This window comes from Crassostrea angulata, chromosome 9 (assembly GCF_025612915.1).
Source record: "Crassostrea angulata isolate pt1a10 chromosome 9, ASM2561291v2, whole genome shotgun sequence".
NCBI classification, from domain to species: Eukaryota; Metazoa; Mollusca; class Bivalvia; order Ostreida; family Ostreidae; genus Magallana; species Magallana angulata.
The window spans coordinates 14350775-14377741 of record NC_069119.1 but is presented as its reverse complement, the minus strand read 5'-3'; the positions used below and the strand labels follow the sequence as shown (position 1 = coordinate 14377741).

The following is a 26967-nucleotide window of genomic DNA, read 5'->3' as shown; positions in this document are numbered from 1 at the left end:
ATCCGATTAAGGTCACGTGGATAGTTGACCTCGGGGTCGAAAGAAGCATATATCGTACTAGGATTTTGCTTAATACAATATTTCCGATAATTTGATCCTCGGGATCTTATTCGTCCTTGACCAGACACCTGGCGTTGTCTGTGCCACGTTAATTAACCCAGAATTCTCTCCTCCTCAACCTGGGGAGTAGCCCTTTCCTGTATAAAAAGAGGAGGCAAAAGACAGCTTCCAGTTGACTACTTCTTTTATTCAAGTTTACTAATAAAACATTCCAATCAAATTCCGCAATATAATATAATGTATAATTAATAACAATAAACATTGATTACAAAAACTCTGAAAATAAGATATTATATTTACTTGAACCTTCTGAATCATTTTTGTTAACTTTTATTAAAACCGCGCAAGTATCTTACTATGATCTTACCTGTATAAAAAGAGGAGGCAAAAGACAGCTTCCAGTTGACTACTGGAGAGCCGCTTTCCCCGCACCTCCCTTTTATACGCACGGACACTACCTCCGATCTCCGGACCTTATAAGTAAATGCGATTAAGTGCATACTAATGATCTGACGCACCGTGGTCAGTAGAAGCGTTTTATTTAGATTTCTGACCCGGCATCGACAGGCTCATCACTGGACTTAATAACACATTTCTCCATGAACCTAAATAAACATACGTTATCTATTTACCGCATGTCCTTTAACCAATTTCTGTATAATTTCCGTTATGATAAATTCCCCCTACTAACAAAAAAAATCTTGTCCTCAAGATTCCGTGAATAGATTTTCCAAATAAAAATGATCAAGGTCAGGAAATTGAACAGTGTCCGGATGATATTTTAAAAACTCTGATTTTTGTAAAACAATCGTTGTGCTGAGCATTGGCCTTGGCACATGATAAATAAGGTGCCAGAAGGGTACCGTCCCACAGAATGCACACGGCGTGTCTGCGTTAATTTTGTCTAGACACTGCCTGTGCACCCGTGCAAAACAGCATTCGGTTGTTGCACACAGCTGTGTTGCTGGACAACCAAACATACACACAGCACAATGAATGTTAAACCTATCATCCGTAGGTTGATCATACCAAGATGACCTTAATTGTTCTCTCACCGATTTTTTTAATTTATTTTTTCTAAATCGCAGAGGTGTATATCCTTCCTCTAAAATTAAGTCGAATACGAATTGCTTAGGTAATCGATATAAATGAGAAACCTTTACCAAATAATTATTTGCAATCGGTGAAAGGCCAAAACATTCAAAATATAAAACGAGTAAGTCGAAGGTTGTTCCTTTACTGAGTGTTAACGTATATTCCTCTAATAAGGTAAAAAGTAAATCAAAACAAAAAAAATCAGCGAATGTAATCAACTGTTGATAAATATATTCAGTTTCACATTCTAAGTGAACATTACAGTAATAAATAAATTTAGTTAATTTCTTTATAGTAATATTTTTGAATAAATCAAAAAGTCTTTGAATTATTACAGGGTGTGTGATTGAATCGGGAATAGATGTATGTAAATATTTATGTTTTAATAATAAGTTATACCCAGAAACAACCTCGGACTGACGAATCATATATCTTGTAATCCGATATTTTAAATAACTCATGATTCAGGGGGTTCGTACAACCTACAAAGAGAAAAAAAACTATGTTAAGACAAAAATATACCACACAAGATTAAGTCAATGAAAGTTTTACAAAGAGTTACAATAAATCACACAACACCACGCAATAATATTTAATCGAAATTTAAAAATGTATGTACAAAGTATAGCCTGGGCATGAACGGGTAGAGACGGCTAGCCTCCTTAGAATAGTGTATTCTCAATAACAATGAACTTGTTTTTCTTTTATATCAATTGTTTAGTTTTATACGTAATCCAATTGTATTGACACTATCCGCTTAACCGCAATCAAAAATTTCAAACAATTATCAACGATGATGCATTTTAAAAAAAAAATTCCAAATGCAAAACGTTACGTCCTGTAAAAAAAATTGTACAAATAATACCTCAATTACTTTTACAGTAATTTTAAAAAAAAATAATATAAAATTAAATACAAACATGATATCAAAATTAATATCATACAAGTGTACGTCACTACCCCTGTAGTAAGGTACAATATAAAAAATTATCATGTTACGTATTCCCGAAGTAACAGTTGTAATTTACATCAACTCATTGCAAAATGTGAAAACAATAGGATGAAGACAAACATGTGTACATGTTAAAAGAATCCTATATGCCAACAGTTTTCACATTTCCAATGGAAATTAATTATTCTTGATATAATATCAATTATAAAAAAAAATTACAATAAAAAGTATGAATTCGAAAACCGTTAAACATACTCTGGTATGTACATGTATATCTATTATTATAAAGTATGAATTCGAAAACCGTTAAACATACTCTCATTGACTTAGGTGTTGTGTATATGTATAATGTGTAACAAAATTTTTTACAAAAAGTATCAAGATGTATAAGCACTTCATACTTGACCCAGGAAGATAAAAACTGAACATTGATATAGAAAACAAAACCTGAAAGAGGGCGTTCCAGAAATAAAGAAATTAATTTTAATTATAAAATTTAATTAAAAATAGATTATTAATTAAGATTATGTCGTTATTAATTTAAATATAATTAATGTGTTGATTTAATAATATAAGTAGGTGACCGAAAAAAAAATTAAAAAAAAATGAAAATTTTGAAATTTGGCATGGGAAACTCAGCCCATATTACTCGAACACATTAGGATACATGTGGTCATGAGTTGGAACAGAAGGCGGTTTAGGTAACTTATTTGTTTTCAAAGGGTAATATATATTTTTATGGGCCATTACAATGTATGCACAATACGATTCTTTTAAAATCTTTCTCAACCTGTATGCTTGATAGTAAGAGATACTGATTAATCCCGGTACTTGTAACGATGTGGAGGTCAATTTACTCGTAAAAGCAAATTTTGGCCAATTAACCGCAAGTTTAGGACGAAATGAACCTAAAACGATGATGTTATCAATCATAGCCGGTGGTTGCACGTGCCAATGAGATAAACAGAGAGGAACACTAAGTGCTTTAACAGTAACGCATGCCTTTCCATTAGTAATTTCTAAGTAAACATTCGTATGAATATTTCGTCTTCCAAAGATTTTTTTAACAATAACAGCAAGCAACAGAAGGTTGATTAGTAACAAAGTTATTGCAAAATGATCCCATTGAACTTGATCTTTTAGCAAAACATCCCAAAGTGTGTTTGTTTCGATTGTTGTAGTAGGCTGAGTGAAATAAAACGTTGGAGATGCACTTGTGGATTTCGTTAGTAATAAAGCGGTTGCTAATGTTTTGAATTTACAAAAGAGGAAGATAAGCCATATTGTATTAAAAATTGTGAGTCCAAACGCAATATAAGTTAAAATGTCATTTAAAGTTGGCCAGGGATTTTCTAGTTGAATTTCTCCATCAATTAAAGACTCTGCCAAATTAGAATAAATTTTATTATCTTCTTTTGTTCGTTTGATAACCTGTTTTAGACTAAGATCGATTACTTTATCATTTGCCAAAACGTCTTGCATTTTGTGTTTATAAAGTTTAAAATTGGGAACTTTGACATCAACAACGTTTTTAAATGTAGTATTTGTCATGATAGTAGCAATTGTATCTTCTGAAAAGAAATGTTGTAACAGTGCCAAATTAACTGGATGCAAGGTTGTTACGTTTTGCATTGTTGAATCACAACTGGCTACATGCGGTAAAAATTTGTTAGTTTCAGTTAATACCGTGCAATGACATGGTATATTAAGAATGCAAAAATTGCAACCATCTAACTCTGACAACTTTGATTGACATTGCATAGTTAATGACGGAGTTTGATAAACCAAAAGTTCTGTATCAGAAATTTGAATTAAATGAGGTTTTAATTTATTAGTTAAAAACCGAAAATCACATGCTTCTTTAATCAAAGTAGGATTGCCTTGAAATAAATTTAAGAGACAATTTTCTGTTGTATTGATAGAAAACAGATTAGGTTTTTGAAAACAGTGAACAACTTTTTCTGTTCGTTGACACTGGGACATTGTTTTATCTGAGATTGTTGCATAAAATTGATTATCCGTTGATAAAAGTAGATAATCATGTAAATCTAACAATTGCGAGGCGTGATTTTGAGAATTATTAATTGGAACTGGAAACGACAAAACTTTATACGTTGAAAATGAGTTTTTATACGTTGCTAAAGGAAATTGAACTGAAAGATACAAAACTGAAGTGTTACGCATCATCGTAAATTTTGCAAATTTATAGTAATATGCGGGATCTGTAGTTACTATTTTGTACCCTAATTTGTCTTGATCCAAAATTGTTTGGATTTCCGTAGTTGTATTGATTAAAACTTCTGGAGATATTATCCATGGAGAAAGTTTTCCTTCAGCCAAATCAGACAACGAGGCTCTTAAATTTGTTAAAAATGTTTCCAATAAAAACGCATCATTTAAATGCCTCATGAGATATCCCGTAAATATAGAAGTTATGGCAGGCAATTCGGATTCCACTTGTTTTAATTCGGTGATCATTCTATTAATTGTAACGCTTTCCGCTTTCATTCCTTTCATGGCGTTTGACAATCGCTCATCAATATGTGTTACAAACGAGGAAAAATCTCCCCCATACCGTTTTAATGCTTTAGCAACTTTGTTATTATTTTTAGTCAATTGGTTTATATGTTGAGCCAATACATTGACATCGTTCGATGTTGCGACCCCAAAAAGACTTTTTGACAATTCCCCAACAAACGGTAATAAAGCGCGTTTAGAGCGCGATTTTAACGGCATTTTTATTTCTGGAATTAAGGCATACACCAATTGTTTAGCCGAGTCAAGATGACTTTTTAGCTTAGTTCTGATGACCTTGATATTGACCGACAACTGATGCAACGTGAAACAATACTTTGGATTTCTTAACGTACACTTAGAAAGCTCAGGAAGTGTAACATCTAAGAACAAAGGTATTTCAAAAGTATGTACCCATGTATCTGATGCAAAATCAACATCAATCTGCTTTTGAAACATCACCCCATAATTGAGTCTGTGCTCATCTTGCATCGAAAAAGGTATGAAACTCGCAAAAATAAGGAAGACGAAGAGCCAAATCGTGCCCACCATACCTACAATGAAATGAAAATAGTTTGATAAGAAAGCGGGCGCCCTGATAGAAGAAATAATGGAAGAAAAATGATAATGAATGGGCTCAAAATAATTCTTGTCAACCTTCAACGATATCCCTTTTTCTTAAAATGCATAAATTAATGATTATCTTTATATCTTTCATACATATTAAATCATTTCGTGTATATTTCTTTTTTTCTTTCTTTTTCATTATGCTTTTTACTTAGCTAAATTGTATTAATATCGTCTTCTTTTTCTTGGTTTTACCGATGAGTGATACAATTGTTTTAAAAACTGTGATATATTATTTGACGGTTCCCATGTGGGTTTTGAGCCATCCGCCCATTTAACTAAATAATGTCTTTTGTTATTTATGTATTTTGATTTCAACAATTTTTCAACTTCATGCCATTGTCCATTTGGCTTGTTTTTATTTTTATCTTGATTAGCTCTGTCATTTACATTACTCTGACAGTTTTGCTTATTTCCCTTATCTCGAGTTACATTATTTTGATTGTTGTTTTGTACTTCACCATCGTTATCATTACCAGGTGGTGGTCTGAAATCTCGCGGATCCTTATAAAACTTTAAGCGATTCGCATGCACCGATGATTTCAATTCTACGTGAGTATCACATCGGCGCAACCTAAAGGAATGATTTGGGTTAACCTTAATTATATAATAAGGACCCTCCCATTTAGGTTGAAGTTTATGTTTTTTTCCTGGGGTACGTTTCATGACTTTGAGTAGTACTTGGTCCCTTATCCGAAATTGTGGTACCTTTGTTTTCTTATCATACCGTTCTTTATTTACTTTTTGGACATCTTTTACATTTTGTTTTGCGAGTTCTTGAATAATTTTTACTTTATGGACCAATTCCTTTACGTATGCATCAGGCGCTTTGTTTAATTCCTCAGTTGGCAATAACGCAACATCCAACGGTAAGGACATTTCTTTTCCAAATACCATATAGTATGGCGAAAACCCCGTTGATTGCGTTGAGGGACTCATTCTAAATGCCATCAAAATACTGGGCAAAATTTCATCCCATTGTGTTTGTTCTTTTTGACAATAAGCCCGTAAAGATTGCGCAAGCGTGGAATTAATTCTTTCACAAGCTACATTACTTTGTGGGTGATAGGAACTTGTGACATGTCGTGTAACTTGAAAAATTTTACACAAGATTTGCACTATTTTTGACATAAAATTTTGTCCCCTATCACTGACTAAAGTCCTAGGAGCCCCATACCTAGTAAAAATTTCTTTGTATAATACATTAGCAACTTCAGTAGCCTCCTGAGTTTTCATTGGCAAAGCTTCTGACCAATGCGACAAGGAATCTGTTACCAATAGAATGTATTGAAAGCCTTGTTTTGTTTTTGGTAATCCTGCCAAAATGTCCATATGCCATCTATCAAAGGTACCTTGGACTGGCAAGGGATGTAATGGTGCATTTCGAGCTGACGTATCTCGTTTGACCCTTTGACAGATGTCACATGACGTTACATAATCGTAGATATTTTGATACATTTTAGGCCAAAAGTATTTTTGTTTTATTGCCACATATGTCCTTTGAACGCCTAAATGACAACCGCCTGCAATTGAATCATGATATGACCTTATCACATCATTTCTTAGTTTTTCCGGAACAGCCAATTGTTTTAAAATTACTTCCGTTTTTGCCTTATTTTTAGTTCTTGGTTGGAATATATGAAACAATACATCATTTATAATTTCATACTGATTTGCTTCATACGGAATTGCTTTTGCACGATTTTTATCTGCTGGAAGAAGTCCTTGTTGTATATACTCATAAATATGCTTAAAATATGGACAATTTTGTTGTTCATTCTTAATTTGAGTTTGAATTGATAGTACATTTATTGTGGTGTTTTGACATTTTGTTTTCTTTTCAGCCATTTTTAAAATGTCTTCAGAATTTTCATTTGCATAGATGAATGTTATTTCTGTTTTTTCTGACGGTAACAAATCATCATCTTGGGAGAACTCGTTTGTGTTTTGACACATGTCTTGATCTGGGTATGGCCTTCTTGAAAGAGCATCACAATTTTGATGTTTTATTCCTGGTCGATGTTTAATATCAAATGTATATTCTTGCAATTTTAAAGCCCATCGAATTAATCTTGCATTTGTATGTTTTATCGTTTTTAACCAGGTAAGCGCCTTGTGGTCGGTATTAACAATGAATTTATTGTTAATTAAATAAACGCGAAAATGATCAATAGCTGATATTAATGCTAGCATTTCCTGTTCCGTAACAGAATATGATTTTTCTGTATTGCTAAGTGTGAGCGAGTCACATATTTTTATAATATTAGAATGTATTCCGGATTTCTTCCTATTTCTGTAGCTCCGGTTTTGTTTTCTATTATACGCCGGAAAAAGCGGTAAAAAAGAACGCTGGCACAACTATTGTTCTTCAACAGATATATTTGCTGAATTTATAGGTAATACATTACATGTTGTTTAGTTATTATTGTTATTCATACATAACTTACAGCAACACTATTTTTATATATTTAATCTGTCAATGTAAACATGCAGTCTATATTCACGGTCGATCACGTGTACACAACAGTATTACACCCGTGTTATTTTCTCGAGTTTATGGTCATGATATTTGAAGTATGATACAGTTATTGCATAGATTTGTAGAGTAGGTCTATTCTGATTTGTGTATCAGTTGCATGTTGTTACTTTAATACGTATTTTGCATATTTGCACTCATTTGAACTAGTTTTAGGTACCCATATCATCGAGATGTATTTGAAGGCATCAGTGTTCACAATTTAATTTGTAATATGATATTTTGTACATGTGTGTGCACATCATTAAGTAACCCATCATTTGTGCAAATGTATGGAACATAGATCTAGTCATAATGTTTTGATTCAGTAAACTTCTTGTAAAAGATCTGGTTTAGGATGTTGTTCCACCTATGTATCTTGTGATCTACCGGAACATGTATAGTGCTGTTAATACATGTAGATGCAATGTAATGTTGTAATGAGTAGGTTCAATTAGACAGGTGATGACCGTTTATTTTAGTTGCACACTTGACAAGAAATTCTTAACTGAAACTTGTTTCTTGTGAAAATGAATGTTTATTGTACAATTTATCACATAATTGTGTTCACTTACGAAGGTATATGTACCTTGTATATAGCTATTGTATTACTTATTGTGTTCTTGTTTATATTGCAGATTGTTATCCTGCCACCTTTTTCATCCAATAAATATGGAAATGTCTTTCGTGTCTACTTGGTCACAAATGGCGTCGCCGGTAGGATAGTTTCCATTGCCAAAGAAGACTCTATGAAAGGTGGTAGACGTAAGCGACGACAAGCTCAAAACCGGACATGGCTGAAGAGAAGGTACAATCCTTGGAGAAGGAACTTGCGGATTTGAAACTGAAATTGGCCCATGTGATGGCCAGAGATGCTGCAGAACCAAAAGTGGTATTTACTCCAAGGGAGAGGAAGATCAATAACTTTTCGGGGAAACGGGACAGTGATATAACCGTCGATGAGTTTATTGAGGACATTGAACTTGCATTGAAGACACGACCAACGTCGGACATTGAAAAAGTGAATTTCATCATCAGCCATCTGGAGGGTCCAGCAAGAGAAGAAGTGCGTTACAGGTCGACAGCCGAAAAAAAGAAGCCAAAAGATATTTTAGATATCCTCAGGGAAGTGTTTGGAGACAGAGGAACCATATCTGAACTCCTCTCAGACTTTTATCAGTGTAAACAAGAGGATGAAACTTTACAAGAGTATTGTCACAAACTCATGTGCAAACTAGACCGAGTTTGCAAGAGAGATCAAAAAGTCATCACGGATCGCGACACGACCCTGAGAAACCAGTTGGCAGAAAATGTCAAAGAGGTATGGTTGAGAAGAGAGCTGAAGAAAAGAATCCGAAGCACACCATCTATTACCTTTAGTGACATTAGGGAAGAGGCAACACTTTTGGTTGAGGACTCAAAGGACACCGCAGTGGCAACAACCAATGACTACGAATATGAGGTACCAGTTTTGGCCACTCAGTCTGTACCCAAAACTACAGAGTCAACCGACTTGTCCAAACTCCTGCTCGATCTTAAATCTGAAATGAAGAACATGAGAGAGGAAATGGAATTTCTGAAAACGCAGAACAAAAGTCAGAAAACTGGTAACACAAGACAGTGCTACTATTGCGGGAAACCAGGCCACATGAAGAGAGAATGTCGTAAACGCCAAAAAGATTCTGAAGCATCAGCTAACACTCAGGATTTAAACGGATCAGGCCTACGGCTGAGAGCCGACTTGTAGGCAGTGACAAAAAAGGCTCGCCACTAGTACAGAAACTGATAGGAGATAGTCCAGTTATAGACTTAAAAATTGGTGACATAATTGTGCCATTTATTTTAGACACTGGATCTATGGTAACAACAATTAACGAATCATTTTTTAACCAATTTTTGAAACCTACATTTGAAGTACAGTCCGGTCGTAATTGGCTCAGACTTAAGGCTGCAAATGGACTGGATATCCCATATATTGGATATATCGAGACAGATGTATACATACCTTTGCTTGAAAAGACCATTGAGGGCAGGGGCATTCTAATTGTCAAGGATTGTCCGGAGAAGGAGGGTAGGATTGACAAACCTGGCCTAATGGGGATGAACATCATTTCGCAATGTATGGAGATATTCAAGAGTTTCTTGCCGAACATTGGAAAACATGTGAGGTCAGAGGTCAAGGGATTTGCCAGAGTGGCAGGGAGAAGTGAAGTGTGTGTTCCTGCAAATTCCGTGAGTGTTGTGAATGTGGTTGGGCCGACACAGAAAACTCTGTCTGATAAAGTTGTGAACATTGAACCACTCTCAGTTAATGCAGAAGTAATGGTCATAAACTCTGTGTCTACAACTTCTAAGAACTTATTTCCAGTCAGGATAGCTAACCTCAAACCAACAGACCTTTGGTTGAAACCGAACATGAGGATTGGAATCATAAGGGAGGTGAACTGTGTTTTTGATAGAGATTCAGAGATAGAGTTTTTTCAGACTGGTGAGAATGAAGAGACTGTCGTCTTGAAAGCTGATTTCGAGGAGGTAAAAGAGAATGACCCTGTCCCTATGGATTTCCTGGAGGAACTAGATATCAATGAAAGTGAAAAACAGAAAATCCGACACCTGATAGAAAAACACAGAAATGTTTTCATATCTGACGACCTAGACCTTGGCTATACGACCAAAACACAGCACCGTATCCAGCTGTCAGATGACCAGCCAATAGCTCAACCATACAGACGGATCCCACCGAGTCAATTTGAAGAAGTGAAAAACCACATACAGGATCTCTTACACAAGGGCATCATTAAAGAAAGCACAAGTCCCTATGCTGCGCCTATTGTGGTAGTCCGGAAGAAGGACAGTTCCATTCGCCTGTGCGTGGATTATAGAAAATTAAATTTGAAGACAGTACGGGATGCGTTCCCACTACCTCGGATAGACGAATCCTTGGATGCCTTGCTTGGTGCGAAATATTTTACAACGTTGGACCTAGCTAGTGGGTATCACCAAATCGCAATGCACCCAGATGACCAACATAAAACAGCATTCAGCACACCTTTTGGACTGTACGAGTTCACTCGAATGCCCTTCGGCCTGTGTAACAGCCCGGCTACGTTTCAGCGGTTGATGCAGAATATTTTCAATGACTCTGTTTTCCAAATCTTGCTCGTATACCTTGATGACTTGATTATATATTCATCAACATTGGAGGAACATTTGACTCGCTTGGATAAGGTATTGGGAAGATTGGAAGAACATAACTTAAAGCTTAAAGGGCGAAAGTGTCATTTTTTTAAGGATCAAGTTAGATACCTGGGCTATGTAATCTCAGCTAAGGGTATAGCCACGGACCCCGAAAAAGTAAACGTAGTGGAGACTTGGCCAAAGTCAAATACTGTAAAAGACCTTCGTTCCTTCCTTGGGTTTGCAAGCTACTACCGGAGGTTTGTACCCAAGTTTGCACAAGTGGCAGGACCACTCTACCACTTGATAGGAGTGTGTAACAAGGAAAAGACTACACCTAAAGCTAACTGTAAGCTACAGGCATCATGGACACAAGATTGCACAGAGGCATTTGACAAGTTGAAGGAGAAACTGACCTCCTCCCCCGTTTTAGGATACGCAGATTACAAATCAGAATTTATCCTTGAGACCGACGCCAGCCTCCAAGGACTTGGTGCAGTGCTAATGCAGAAGCAGAATGATGTTCTACGTGTGATAGCCTATGCAAGTCGGACTCTTCGACCCAGTGAACGGAACGATTCCAACTATAGTTCGGCTAAATTAGAACTGTTAGCAGTCAAATGGGCTGTAACAGAGAAATTCAGAGACTACTTGCTTGGTTCCAAGTTTAAGGTCATTACAGATAACAACCCTTTATCTTACTTGCAAACCAGTGCAAAGCTCGGAGCTGTGGAGCAAAGATGGGCTGCCCAATTGGCTCAATTCAACTTCACCATAGAATATCGCTCTGGAAAACTGAATCAGGCTGCAGATGCTTTATCAAGGTTGCCAAAGACCACAACAGAAATTCCACCTACACTCCAGGTGACCGCCTATCAGAACGCTATAACATTGCAAGAGGAAGAAGTAGACAAACAACGGAACACATGTGAACAAGACACACTCTCTGTGTTCTGTGGAGCAATTCATACATTACCAAGATACAGTCGGAAAGATATTATTTCCATACAAGAAAGTGACAGTACCATTAAACAGTTTCTTGTGTACTTTAAAAGTGGACGGACACCTTCTGCCAAAGAAAGAGGTGGAGAATCTCCCAAAGTTATTGCCATGCTGAGGCAGAGGGATCGCATTTTCCTTACGGGTGGACTACTGTTTCGAAAAGTGACTGACCCACACCTTGGCGAATTACAACAGCTCATTGTACCAGATATACTGCAAAAGCAAGTGTTGGAGATGCTCCATGACCAACAAGGGCATCAAGGAATAGAAAGAACCACAAACTTGGTCTGTTCCAGATTTTATTGGACTGGAATGCGCAAGGATGTTGAAGAATACTGCAAAACATGTAAACGTTGCAATGTTGCCAAAATGCCATCACCTCGCGTGTCTGTCCCTATGAACCACTTGTTAGCTAATGAACCGAATGAAATTCTAGCAATGGACTTCACTCTTTTGGAGCCAGCAAGTGATGGGCGAGAAAACGTACTAGTGATAACAGATGTGTTTTCAAAGTTCACCGTAGCTATCCCTACTCGTGATCAGACTGCAGCAACTACAGCAAAAACTCTCGTGATGTCATGGTTTATGCACTATGGTGTACCACAGCGTTTACACTCTGATCAAGGGAGGAACTTTGAGTCAGAATTAGTTGCTGAACTCTGTAAGATCTACAGTTTGAAGAAAAGCCGAACTACGCCTTACCACCCTCAAGGAAACGGCCAATGCGAGAGGTTTAATAGAACATTGCACGACTTACTCAGGACCCTCCCACCAGAACAGAAACGACAATGGCCGCAACTTCTACCGGAGTTGTTGTTTACATACAACTCCACTGTCCATGCTTCCACCGGGTTCACACCGTTTTATTTGATGATGGGTAGACACCCAAGGCTCCCAATAGACTCACTTTTAGACCTGGATGAGGAGGGACAGAAAGACAACCATTTCCAGTATGTCACCCAACATCTAGAAAAAATGAAGATGGCATACAGAAAAGCAGGGGAGCGCCTTCAGAAAGAAGCTATTTCGCGTGAAGCAGCACACAAGGTGAAGCCCAAGTCTTCTCAACAGCTACTAGAAAATGGAACTCAAGTGTTGACAAGAAACCGAGTCCAGGGGCGAAACAAAATACAGGATAAGTGGAATTCCTCTCCGTTTGTGGTTGTGAAATGCCTAGACCCTGAGAGACACATCTACTTAATTGAACCTCTTGGCAAGTCTGGACCACGTCGGGTTGAAAATAGGACGAATCTACAACTGCTTCGTGTCAGAGAGCAAAGTGACAGTTCTGACGAAGATGATCTTCCATCCGCTCTTGGATACAATGGATACCGCGAACTAAGAAGATCCACCCGTTCTACCCTAGGGAAACATACCAATGTACATCATGAACCAAGATCTACCCTGTGAAATATGTTAGATCTATCCTGTAACCTAGTTGTGTTTTACATGCATGTATATATGAATAGGTGTACTGACATCTCTGGTTTATGGATGACTGTTTTTGCTGTACTTTGCATTTTTAAGTTTTTTTCTGCTGAACAATATTTTTTTACAAAATTTTCTGGGTGCTTTAAGTTTTTTTTCACTGTAACAAAGGCTCTGCACTCTATCTAGTCAAGGGATGCTGATTCTGACTTTGATGAGGCTCATTTTGTGTAACATAGTTGATTATTACATTTTTGCTACAGTAACGAGGACGTTACCTGTTTTAGCAGGGGAGTATGTGAGCGAGTCACATATTTTTATAATATTAGAATGTATTCCGGATTTCTTCCTATTTCTGTAGCTCCGGTTTTGTTTTCTATTATACGCCGGAAAAAGCGGTAAAAAAGAACGCTGGCACAACTATTGTTCTTCAACAGATATATTTGCTGAATTTATAGGTAATACATTACATGTTGTTTAGTTATTATTGTTATTCATACATAACTTACAGCAACACTATTTTTATATATTTAATCTGTCAATGTAAACATGCAGTCTATATTCACGGTCGATCACGTGTACACAACAGTATTACACCCGTGTTATTTTCTCGAGTTTATGGTCATGATATTTGAAGTATGATACAGTTATTGCATAGATTTGTAGAGTAGGTCTATTCTGATTTGTGTATCAGTTGCATGTTGTTACTTTAATACGTATTTTGCATATTTGCACTCATTTGAACTAGTTTTAGGTACCCATATCATCGAGATGTATTTGAAGGCATCAGTGTTCACAATTTAATTTGTAATATGATATTTTGTACATGTGTGTGCACATCATTAAGTAACCCATCATTTGTGCAAATGTATGGAACATAGATCTAGTCATAATGTTTTGATTCAGTAAACTTCTTGTAAAAGATCTGGTTTAGGATGTTGTTCCACCTATGTATCTTGTGATCTACCGGAACATGTATAGTGCTGTTAATACATGTAGATGCAATGTAATGTTGTCATGAGTAGGTTCAATTAGACAGGTGATGACCGTTTATTTTAGTTGCACACTTGACAAGAAATTCTTAACTGAAACTTGTTTCTTGTGAAAATGAATGTTTATTGTACAATTTATCACATAATTGTGTTCACTTACGAAGGTATATGTACCTTGTATATAGCTATTGTATTACTTATTGTGTTCTTGTTTATATTGCAGATTGTTATCCTGCCACCTTTTTCATCCAATAAATATGGAAATGTCTTTCGTGTCTACTTGGTCACATAAGCGCTCTTCCCCCATATGCAATTACATGTTCCTTATCATCATCCCCAATTTGTGACAGAACATAACCTATTGCCATTCCAGATGCATCGCAAGATACAATAAATTGTTTTTGAAAATCTGGATACGCCAAGATAGGAGTATTCGTTAAAGCTTGTTTTAATGAATCAAAAGCAGTTTGACAATCTTGTGTCCATTTAAACAGCGTGTTCTTTGTTAATAATCTATTTAAAGGCATCGCAATTTTGGAATAACCTTTGACAAATTTCCGATAATAATTTGCAAGACCCAGAAAACTGCGAACATCATGCTGATTTTTGGGTAAAGGATAAGATTTTACCGCGTCAATTTTGGATGGATTTACTTTTATTCCGTCTTTTGCTATAATATGTCCCAAATAATTTACTTCTGATTTTGCAAATGAACATTTGAGCGGTTTTAATGTCAAATTTGCGTCTCGTAATCTTTGAAAAATTAAAGAAAGATGTTTTAAATGATTTTCAAAATTATCTGACCATACAATGATGTCATCAATATAAACCAAACAATGTTTCCACGTAAGACCTTTTAGAATCATATTCATGAGCATTTGAAACGTCGCAGGTGCATTAACTAATCCAAAAGGCATTCGTTTAAACTGATATAAATTATCATGCGTAATAAAAGCAGTTTTATGTTTTGTTCGTTCATCCAAGGCAATTTGCCAATAACCCGAAGCCAAATCTAGAGTTGAAAATATCTGAGCTTTGGTTTGACCTACCGCATCGAATACATCATCTAAACGCATAGATGGAAAAGTTTGAAGTTGAGTGACCGCGTTCAATTTTCTATAATCTATTGCAAATCTATATTCATTATTTGGCTTTTTAACTAAGACAACCGGAGAAGCATACGCGGAAATGCTTTCTTCAATTATATCGTATTTCAACATTTGTTTAACTTGTTTTTCAATTTCCAACTTTGCTTTTGGCGATGTTCTATAGGGCTGCGATTGAATAGGTTTTTCCGTTTCTGTTATAATGGAATGATAATAATTGTTGCATTTACCTAATTCTGATAAATCAGTTGCAAAGACATCACTGTTTTGATTGATAAATTCTTGAAATAATTGCTTTTGCTGATCTGATAACACAGTTGATGTTAAGTCTAACGGTACATGTTTATATTTCGATTTTATAGTTGTGTTATTTTCGTCTATGGAATAAATAGCTTTTGTCCGGATCGTACTCACTGTAGCTATTATCGTGCCCGCGGTCAAGCATACGTTCTTATTGGATGCATTGGCTACTTGTATAAACACGCGCTTCGGCCGATTAATTACAAGACACTTTGCAATTGCGAGCTGCTTTTGTATATTGCCAGTCGGTTCTAATAACACGGTATGGTTTTTCTGAGTGCGCGAGAGTTTTATTGGAATATTTGCAAATCCGTTTGGTTGTACGGTAATTGCTTTTGAGACTCTGGCCAAACCATTACTTACGTTAATTATATTAACATAAGTAGAAAACTCTTGTAAATACAATGCTTTCGTACCCCAATCAATGCATGCTTTTTGTTTTTTCATAAAATCAGTTCCCAAAATTAAAGGATGACACAAGTCTTGAATGACATAAAATATTTGCCTAAATTTAAGACCTCCTATTTTTATTTCCAATTCGATTTTCCCATTTACTGTATGTGTCGTTCCCCCAGCACCGGTGATAAACGAAATTTCAGAATTTTTAAGTTTATTTTCATGAATTTTGATTTTGTTCAAAGTGTCGGAATTAATGGCTGAAATTGTTGATCCTGTATCTAAAAGAGCATTAAACCGAGTGGTATGTACATATACAGGAATAGAACATTTTTCTTTAAAAGAAATTAAAACATCAACAGAATCTGTCTCTTGCCCATCTCCAAATTTGTTTTGATTGAAATTTTGATTTTTCTTTTGTTTTAAATTAGAATTTTGTGTTGATTTGAAATTGTGAATTTGATTTTTCTTTAAATTTAAGTATTGATCGTTAAAATTTTGAAAATGGTTTTGTTGCCAACGTAATTGTTTTTTCTGATGATAATTTTGAACAGTGGATCTGGGAATGAACGTTTTGGAGATAGGCGCGATTTCCTATTGTTGTACAACATATGACTGTCTACACGCCCTTGAAAAATGGCCCACTCTGTTACAAGTATGACAGAGAGCATTTCGTGCGGGGCATCTGGATCTATCCATGCACATGCCTAGACAAAAATAACATTGCGGAGCGATCATGCGGGGGTGTTGGGTTGACTGCTGCTGTGTATTAGGTGTTATATTGACATCGGGCAACGCGTATCTGACCGTTCTTGATCTATTTAGCCTGATAGTTTGCCGTCTTGGCCGATAAATAGGTGCCTGCTGTGGCGGCGAATGAAATCTAACCCTTTGCTGAAAAACAGGTGGTTGTTGCGTTACAAATTGTGGGGAATAATCTTGAGTTTGCGGCATAACACGGTTAATTTCATTAACTTCTGTCTTTGTCTCAATTTTTTCTTTTAAGTTTTTAATCTCCGACAACAAATTTTCATACGTCTCTAACGTTGTAATTTGACTTGGTTGAGATTTTTCCGCCAAAATTGCAATTTGCCTTAACTGTTCCATTGTTTTGGGGTTCTGGGTAACAACGTATGTTTTAATATCAGATCTTAAACCATTCATTGCAACTGAAAGTAAAACTTTTTCTGGAATATTTTTAATAGAAGCTAAACTGACCAGTCTGGACAAAAATTCTCCCACAGGTTCTGTCCCCTTTTGTTTCATTTGAAGTACTGACAAATCCAAAAAGTTTTCTAATTCTTTAAACCTTTCTTGAAACAAGTTTGTAAGTGTCGCAGGATTTACTTTTTGTTCAGGTGACAAAGAATCATACCAAATTTTTGCATGCCCCTCTAAATAAAACGGAAAAGCATCAATAATTTTAGAATCAGGCAAATCATGAAATTTTGCCCATTGCCCAAAATTTGTAAACCATGCATTTACGTCCTGAGAGCCATCTCCTTTAAATTTGTCTAATTTAATGTTAGAAGACATTTTAAAGGTAGAGAAAAATGAGTTTCTACCTGCTGTCTGTGAGTTGGCAGCCGTATTTTCTGGTATTACAAATTCCTGGCTGGTTCGAGGTAGGTTCTGCGGTGGGTTGCTTGTCTTGGAGGCCTGGGATGCGTTCGGGGCGTTGTGCGCGTTCGAAGGGTCCGGGGCGTTGAATCCGTCCTTGACGTTATGTGCGCTCAGAAGGTTTTGGGCGTTGTGTGCGTCCGAAAGGTCCGGGGCGTTGAATTCGTTGTTGATGTTGTTTGCGTTCGGAGTGTTATAGTCGTCCGGAGCGTTGTGTGCGTCCGACGGGTCCGGGACTCTGCTGATTTCGTGTCTATCGAAGGGCGGAAATGTAGTTCCTCCGAAGGAAGCCGCCTGGGATGAAGATGCCTCGTGTGGATTTAGTACCACAGATGGATAGTTGAAATTTAAATCATCATTAGAATAAAACAAAGGCGGGGAAGTTTGCGAAATGTTTTTATAGTTCTTGCTCGATCCTGATGCAAAATCTGGTCTCGATTCTGATACGAAATCTGGTCTATATGTGTTAGCGTTAAATTCAATGTGTGAATCTTCAAAATCAGGCTGAATAAATTTCGAGCCAGATGTTACCGAAAGTCTTGACACAGCTCTTTTAAGTTTTTGAAACGGCGTTAATTTGGCCATTAACAAAGTTCTCTAACTGGAAGAATTGACGTTACCGTGGCTTGGACGAAGACCGGATTTCCACCACTATATCGTACTAGGATTTTGCTTAATACAATATTTCCGATAATTTGATCCTCGGGATCTTATTCGTCCTTGACCAGACACCTGGCGTTGTCTGTGCCACGTTAATTAACCCAGAATTCTCTCCTCCTCAACCTGGGGAGTAGCCCTTTCCTGTATAAAAAGAGGAGGCAAAAGACAGCTTCCAGTTGACTACTTCTTTTATTCAAGTTTACTAATAAAACATTCCAATCAAATTCCGCAATATAATATAATGTATAATTAATAACAATAAACATTGATTACAAAAACTCTGAAAATAAGATATTATATTTACTTGAACCTTCTGAATCATTTTTGTTAACTTTTATTAAAACCGCGCAAGTATCTTACTATGATCTTACCTGTATAAAAAGAGGAGGCAAAAGACAGCTTCCAGTTGACTACTGGAGAGCCGCTTTCCCCGCACCTCCCTTTTATACGCACGGACACTACCTCCGATCTCCGGACCTTATAAGTAAATGCGATTAAGTGCATACTAATGATCTGACGCACCGTGGTCAGTAGAAGCGTTTTATTTAGATTTCTGACCCGGCATCGACAGGCTCATCACTGGACTTAATAACACATTTCTCCATGAACCTAAATAAACATACGTTATCTATTTACCGCATGTCCTTTAACCAATTTCTGTATAATTTCCGTTATGATACATATCTGAAGTTCGAATATATTACCAGTCTCATTATGATCCATGGAGTGAGTTTTTTTCATTTTCATAAATAATTTTTGATATCAAAGAAATTAAAACAATTATATATACAGTCTTTATCAATTCATAAAAACGTCCATTGAATTATGTTTCTGCAGTCATTACATGTAACTGTTGTAGGTAGTTACGGTAATTATAATCTCACAACCAAAAAAGGAGATAAAAAGGATATACAGGCTATTTTTTCTCCAACTTTACAGGTTTCATCCGATTGTAGGTTTAAGCTCCGTATAATATCCAAGAGAAAGGAAAGCTTTTGATTAAAAACAAAAAATAAGAAAATATCTAAGGAAAACCTTTGCAAGCATTTTAAAACCATTTATTTAAATGGAATATGTGTGTGTGGGGGGGGGGGGGGGGGGGGGGGGTTCTCAGTCTTATTTAACATCTAATATCCATGTATCAACAACTTAATCATTAAAAATTCACTATTCAGAATCGGCGTAGTACAAAAATGACAAAAAAGAACAATACAAACTGTATGACTGTTCCTACAAGTGTTACTGTTACATTGTTTACGAACAGAAACTAAAATCTCTAGTGTGGCCTACATGTAGTTGTAAAATATTTGGATTGTGCAAGGTAAATAAAATAATACAAAACAATCATTAACAACTGTACGCATTGAAGCGACACAATGTCTTCACAAACTTATAAGCTTTCTATGTTTTTCTCAAGCGCAGAAATAGTACAATGTATACCGTCGCCCTTCTAACCTAACGCTCAATCTTTTTTTTTTCATTAAAAGCCCAAATAGAGTTAGGGTCAAGATTCAGGAACTTTTCTCTGTACCTGTCCAACACCATCAGGAAAGAAGACGGGCTCGTGTGTTTTCATGAATCCAATGAAGTAGGGTTTAACAACCTAGAGCTGACCACACGTTGTGAAGGAATTGGCAGATTTGTGATCTATTACAACAACAGGGAAACTAAATCGTTTGGAGACGGCCTTTCAAGAGAAGCTTATATTGAGCTTTGCGAGGTGCAAGTGATCGGTGAATACGTGCTCCTTGTTTTTCAGTTCAACTCTTAACAGTTTAAGTAAAATTCTTCAAGTTATAAAAGATAATATTAAATGATATATAATTCATCAATATTTCAAAACCACATAAAATTACCCACTTGGGAAATACTTGGAATTACCGGATATCAATGTCATATGTTGTAGTAAGTTCCTGTTTAAAATAATATATTTTTCATCATTTTCTGCGAATAGGTTGCCCTCTTGGTTTCTGGGGACGTGGCTGTTCCAAAGAATGTTCTAAAAACTGTCCTAAGCACTGTAGATATTCCTCAGGAGTATGCACTGGAATCTGTTCCGAAGGTTTCACCGGAAAATCCTGTGAAAATTATGAGCGAGGTAGTAATATACATGTACTTTTCTGCATCACCGCATTCCTTTAAGTCATCTACATTTGCCTTGCTTTGTTTGCGGTACTCGGGTAAAAAAACAGAATAAAAGTTCTCAGGTTTGTTGTTGGTTTTTTTTTACAGTAAATATGGCTCTGCATCGCCCAACATATCAATTAAACACACTTTGGTATAGACACCCAAGTTCCAGACTTGTTGACGGTAAACATAGTGAGCTACATATAAACAACAACCAGTGCTCATCAACAAGTAATTACCAGTGTTATGCTATGTGGAGAGTGGATTTACAGAAGATCAGACGGATTGAACGCATTGTAGTGTTTTCTAGAACGGATGGAGTAACATGGGGTAAGAGACAATAGAAAAAAAGAAATAAATTCAAAATAGAAAAGCTGATAAACATTTATTCGACAGATATTCAAAGACTACGCGAACCGTACGCGCATAATTTACGCGCATGTAACAATTCGTTGTGTTACCCGTTGCCAAGTGTGTTTCTAACGCTGAGGGTAATAGAACGGATTACCAACTGCGTCAAAACCAATCAGATTTCAGTATTTAACATGAAAATATAATAAACTATTATGTTCTTTTGGAGACTTCTGGGACGGAAAGCAGCAACACATTACCCCCTTCCTTCTTCGAACGCGAATAACCTGTAGTATCAATTTTTGTATTAAAATACACCTTAAAATTAAGGGACATCTTTAAAATCAAAGGAACATGATATAAAGACTGTACTGTAATAAGTATTCAATGTAAATATACGTGGTCTGCATGTCATTCCAATCTCTGCATGATATAAGTGAAAATGCTGAGCTTCTAGTAGAGAAGAAGTAGGATTGTTTTTTAATATTACAGGTGGTAGAGAACTGTTGTTTGAATATAAAGGCCTCTGTTTAATATAGCATCGGTTTGTATCTTTCACAAGATAATTTTCTTGTACTTCTGCTATCTGTCAGGACTTCATAAGTTAAAAAACAGGTAAGTAAATTACCCAGTACATACTATTGACATATATTTGTCTATTTTGCAGGTGCCAATAGCGAATTTACGCAACAAATGCGTGGATTTTCCATTATTATATCCAACACCACAAATCCTAAAAATGGCGTTGTTTGTTATCATGACAGACAAGACGCCACCCATACAATACCTTCTAAAGTGGATATATTCTGTTCCGTCGTTGGACGTTATGTTATATATTACAATGAACGTCTACCAGGAATAACATACAAAGAAACTACAGCCAGTACGCATTTGCTGATCTCTGTGAAGTGGAAGTTTACGGTAAAACATAAACCCTTCAATAATATTAATTGTTATTATTCATACTGGTAAGTCTATTTTATGTTCTGTAATTTAAACCAGAAAAAAAACCCCAATAAAAATGGGAGCTAGTTGACTGATTTGTATTTTAAGTCATCATGCTATGGAAAAGAATCATAGAGTAACAATAAGTAGGAAGAAATTGCAGCACATTATTAAGTGAATCCGATGAGTACTGTGTTTATTTTTTTTTTAATTTTAGGCTGTCCTATTCCAGGTTATGGACAGGAACACTCTGATTGCACAGTTCCTTGTTTTGAGATGTGTAGAAATTGTATGTATTACGAAGATTGTATGTATTTATTAGTTGCCGTGCATAATGTTTCCTTACTTTATTCCTCCACACTACTGTGAGTGATTTTGATATTTTATCCAAAGTCAGTAAATGCAATTGCATACGTAGATAAATATTAAGTTGTTTATCGACAATTTGCAAAATTTAAGTCTCTACATTTGTAAACCAATAAAGTGTTAATTAAAGTAATTCATCCATAACTCATGTGAATTTAACAATTTTAATTTATCTAAACGAAATTCAAACTATTACAAGGATGACATAATCAAGACTCAGGAGAGTGTATGGAACAGATTGGGGTTTTTTGTGTTAAAATCATGAGAATGACACATTTTAAATTACATATACAGTGTTCGAACAATGACAATTTTATGTCAAGACTTTCAAAATGTGGATTGTTTTACTACCAGAATGCAACTAACGCTTTTGCATCACTTTCGTTGAAAACTTTGATGTAAACCAAATAATCAATGAATATAAGCTCAAAGTAGACAGTTTGTAGATCTGGAAAATATAAGCTTCATGAAACAAACATGGCTGTCTTCGCCGTCAAATTCTGGGGGTAGCGACTTGGCGGTTGATGGCAGATTCACCTCTCGAGGGTTGACTGGCCAACAATGTACGATATCGAAACCTGATACAACTATCACATGGTGGGTAAACCTTGGAAAGATATACAGGATCCAACACATTGTAATTTATTACCGGAAAGAAAACATCGATTGGGGTACTTTGAATTGTGTATTGCATTAAAAAGCACTATTTGATATTACATCAAATGATATGAATTTAAGGTGAGGTTTAGTCACAAAAATACAAGGTAGTTTTTTTTCAAAAGGTCTCGATTTTGGTTATAAGGCAGCTTTTCTTGGGTTTTCTCTGTATATTTCGAACACCACCAACAGGGAAGACGGAATTCTATGTCACTACGATACAACATACACCAGACAAACTGTTCCTGATCACGTGTCTATCGATTGTCCTTACCATGGACAATACGTCATCTTCTACAATGAACGTCTGCCCGGAGTTACCTACCCTACCGGATATTCTTCCAAGGCCTATGGCGACCTCTGTGAAGTAGAGGTGTATGGTGTGTTCTCCTTCCTATTTATTACCTGATGCGTAAACTAACAAATGAAAAATGTCCTGATACCTATAACTTTTATCTCCGTTTATTAAGGTTGTCCTAGTCCTGTTGCAAACAGTCTCCAGTGTTCAAATCCATGTCCTGAAAATTGCGAGGAATGCTTTCCTGGGACAGGAATTTGTATCAAATGCAAGCATGGACTTGAGGGCTATGCCTGTGAAACTGGTGAGCCTTATAATTTCATTTAAAAGTTTGTGTGAACGATTTGATTTATTTGTTTATATCACAAATGAGAAACAAATGTAGAGTGACGAAAATAATTACTAACGCAATCAACTTTCGCACATAAACTACCGTAAAACGTATAAAAAATGATAAGATCACAACTTGATGTACAATATGATTTAAAAAGTGAAAACTTGCCCTTATATATATATATATATATATATATATATATATATATATATATATATATATAAGTATATATGTATATATATATATATATATATATATATATATATATATATATATATATATATTTTTTTTTTTTTTTTTTGGGGGGGGGGGGGGGGGGGTGTATGTCCTTGAAATGATTGCGTGTTACCTTGTTTATATGTGGTGCATTGTGCAGTTTTGTATGTGGACTTTGTCACTATTTTAACTATGGTAACTTTTAATACTTGGAAAGTTTGAATGTTTACAATTTCCCTTTTCTTATTAAAATTTACATTCGTGAGCTAAATTTTTCATTTTAATCAAAAAGAGAAATTTCCAAAAGAGTTTCATTATCTTTCAGTTTGTCGTGCAATGGTAAAAAATATAAGGGCTCAACAACACCACATTATTTCTGGATCAATTGACGATATTCAGAATTCCAAGGGAGTCACATTTGTTGGTAATAAAACCCAAGTAATGATTGGCGTACCTTTAACGGGGGACTCTACAAACATTGCGGGCGTGTCCTTTTCAATTTATAACACGGAATATGTGTTCGTTACATTTTACGATACATCTTTATCAGTTGCGCAAAAGGTAAGACTAACAATGATAATACGATAGATACTAAAGGAAAATTGTTAATTAAATTTAACAATAAATCATCACACATTGTTTTGGGTTTTTTTTTCATTACACGGTACATGAGCTTTTGGATCACAATGTTTGTATGGAGGAAAAAGTAAATTGTTTATATGTGTTTTATGACAAAAGTATCCCTTTTGGGATAAAAGTATTACAGAAAAATCAACGATTTAGAATATTGGAACGTCACTGTGGAGAACCCCGTATTTTCAAGAATTTCCGATGTTACAATCTCAGTTAGATCTCCGTCTAGCTTCATTATCTCAAATCTTGAATTTCCTCTTCGAGTATGCTTCAAAACTGGCGGTTAAATGTAAGTAGTCAAATGGTCATAATTAAACTATCATAACAAATCACAGATAAAGAGAAAGTAAAATGATTATTTAAAGTTATTTACTCTCTTTTCAGACAAATGCTGGGGCACCTTCACATAAAAGAAATATACCTTTTTTATACAGCACAACAATAACTAATGAAATAAAGCTTTTACATCTTTAAAGTAGTGTTATCATTTATCAAAACCGGGCGGTAGTTTGGTAAATTAAGACAAGTGTTGTCACGTAATTACACCAAATGACCGCATTATTACACATATTTTGAAAGCAATTTAACTTCATTTGTTAAAATGTTTAATAAACATAAAATTTTGCTTATTCCGTACACAGTGCAATATGTTATTTTAGATAAAAGTAATTATGAACAATTATGGAAATTTTGGCTTTTGTCTTAATACAAGTTTATAGCGACAGACTGTCCCTGGTGTAGACGGTTTACAGATGTTAGCAAACAACAGGTAAATTCGTTCTACGCACAAGATTGTAGTATCAATTAAAAGACAACGTAATGAAAAAAATGTAAAGTATGTCATATATTGTTATGTCATTCTTAATACTCCGAATTGCGATGTAAATTTGTTTAAAGGCTCAATTCATTGTTTACTTTGATAACCTAGGTTATTCTATAATATGATATCCCGTAAACAGGCAGAGTGTACAAATTGTTACGGGATTTGTTCCATGAGCCAGCAGTAGTACATTTAAGCACATATTAGAGTTAAGTATTTGACTTTCATACGATTTATTTTGTCAATATCGATGCAATATGACCGATATTTTTATCAACTCCGTTAAATATTTATTATTATAATTTCCTAACAATAACAGATTTATACAACAACACATTTTGATTGAAACATGCACACTGATGGCATCTAACTCTACTATACAATCGACGCCAAAACAGCGTCTTCTGCGCACCCCCTGTGGTCCAAACCGCAACAAACGCAACTTCTCGGGCCTTTCCGGCGGCAGACTCGGAAAAACACCTCGAATGTATTAACATCACCGGATGTTAGAATTTTACACAAAATGGAGTCGCTTCCTATTAAAATAAGTATCGGCTAGACAGCCTTGTGTGTCGCTTTTGTGGTATATTTTAGGGTATATCATGTACTTTAACGTAGTCTAGGTGAAATCTCAACAGATCGTAAAATGTGTTGTATTTATATCAAATTTTATAAAAAGGGGGGGGGGGGGTTGTCATGGACGTTTAGGTAATACATTCGAGGTGTTTTTCCTAGCCTGCTGGAAAGGCCCGAGAAGTTGGGAATTGAAACCGCAAAGCACTCTAGAACAGAGTAGATTAGACCTTGTAGACGGGTTGTGGGGCAAAACAAATCCTACAGTATAAACGATCGAATACACATCAAGTCAAGTGTCGAATTAGAGTTATCTCCCTCCTTCTACATATCGTCAATATTCATTAGAAGAACTGTATAGCTTCTATTGTCCAATCGGCAAAACGGAAGTTTTTTTTTCATATATATTTATATTTTCTCTATATTTTTATTACTTACGCGTAAGCCTATCCTATGTAAAATTTCATTAAAAATACCGCATTGTGTGTAATGCAAACCCATGTGTTCCTATGACTACCGGGTATCTTTGTCTTAGATTGCGTCATGACGAAAGGAAAAAGAGACTGTAATGAGACTGTAATGAAGTAAAATTAGTAAATATAGAACCAAACCCTAATCAGTGTCAGAACAGGAAATAGAGGGTTAAGAAGCAAAGCTAGTAAATATAGTACATGTACCAAACTGAAATCAGTGTCCATTAAAAGTAGCGTCTTTTAAGTCCATATATTTTTATGATATATAAGAATCGTTGATTGTTAAGATACTTAATCTCATCGGAAGAAAACATCTGGTATGGAGAAAAAGTACTAAGAAAATCAACCTAATAATGTTATTCATAAAGTACAAAGATATATTATTTAGTTATTTCAAAGCAACATTTCTTATTGAGGTGATGAAGAGCACGTAAAACGAGGATTTTATTGAGGCGAGTGAAAATATTTATTGCACATAATGTTTTTATTGCTATTTTATGGTTTAATTGGCTATTTACTTAGTTTTCATGTAAAAATTCGTACTTTTAAATTAAAAGTCCAAACAAACGACATAATACCCGCGGTGGACTTCTTTTCGAAGCCAACCTGTCGCCAGAATTGTTTATTGGTAATGATTTTGTTTAAAGAAACGTTTTTTTTTTTTTTTTAACAAAGTTTTGTTCATAATAGTAGAACCCAATCATTTGGATCTTGTTAATGGATAAAAAAA

The 26967-nt window shown here is 35.6% G+C and overlaps 1 protein-coding gene and 1 pseudogene across 2 annotated transcripts; one reads left to right on the top strand and one right to left on the bottom strand.

Moving 5' to 3' along the window:
- Positions 1-226: 226 nt before the first annotated feature.
- Positions 227-19125, bottom strand: LOC128163154 (uncharacterized). Of its 2 annotated transcripts, none has more exons than XM_052826685.1 (2): positions 14651-16751; positions 227-7478 (listed from the first exon to the last, which is right to left on the bottom strand). In XM_052826685.1, exon 2 carries the CDS (start codon positions 5171-5173, stop codon positions 2753-2755), a length of 2421 nt encoding a protein of 806 aa, XP_052682645.1. In that variant the 5' UTR covers positions 5174-7478; positions 14651-16751; the 3' UTR covers positions 227-2752. The 2 variants fall into 2 exon arrangements, with proteins under 2 accessions (XP_052682645.1, XP_052682646.1); XM_052826686.1 differs by having other exon boundaries at positions 5041-7478; positions 14651-19125.
- Positions 19126-19637: 512 nt separating this feature from the next.
- On the top strand, positions 19638-24700 carry LOC128162133 (uncharacterized; annotated as a pseudogene).
- The last annotated feature ends 2267 nt before the right edge of the window (positions 24701-26967 follow it).

Excerpts from the sequence above, each read along its gene's own strand:
- LOC128163154 (XM_052826685.1), bottom strand. The coding sequence starts at position 5,173 with ATGGTGGGCACGATTTGGCTCTTCGTCTTCCTTATTTTTGCGAGTTTC.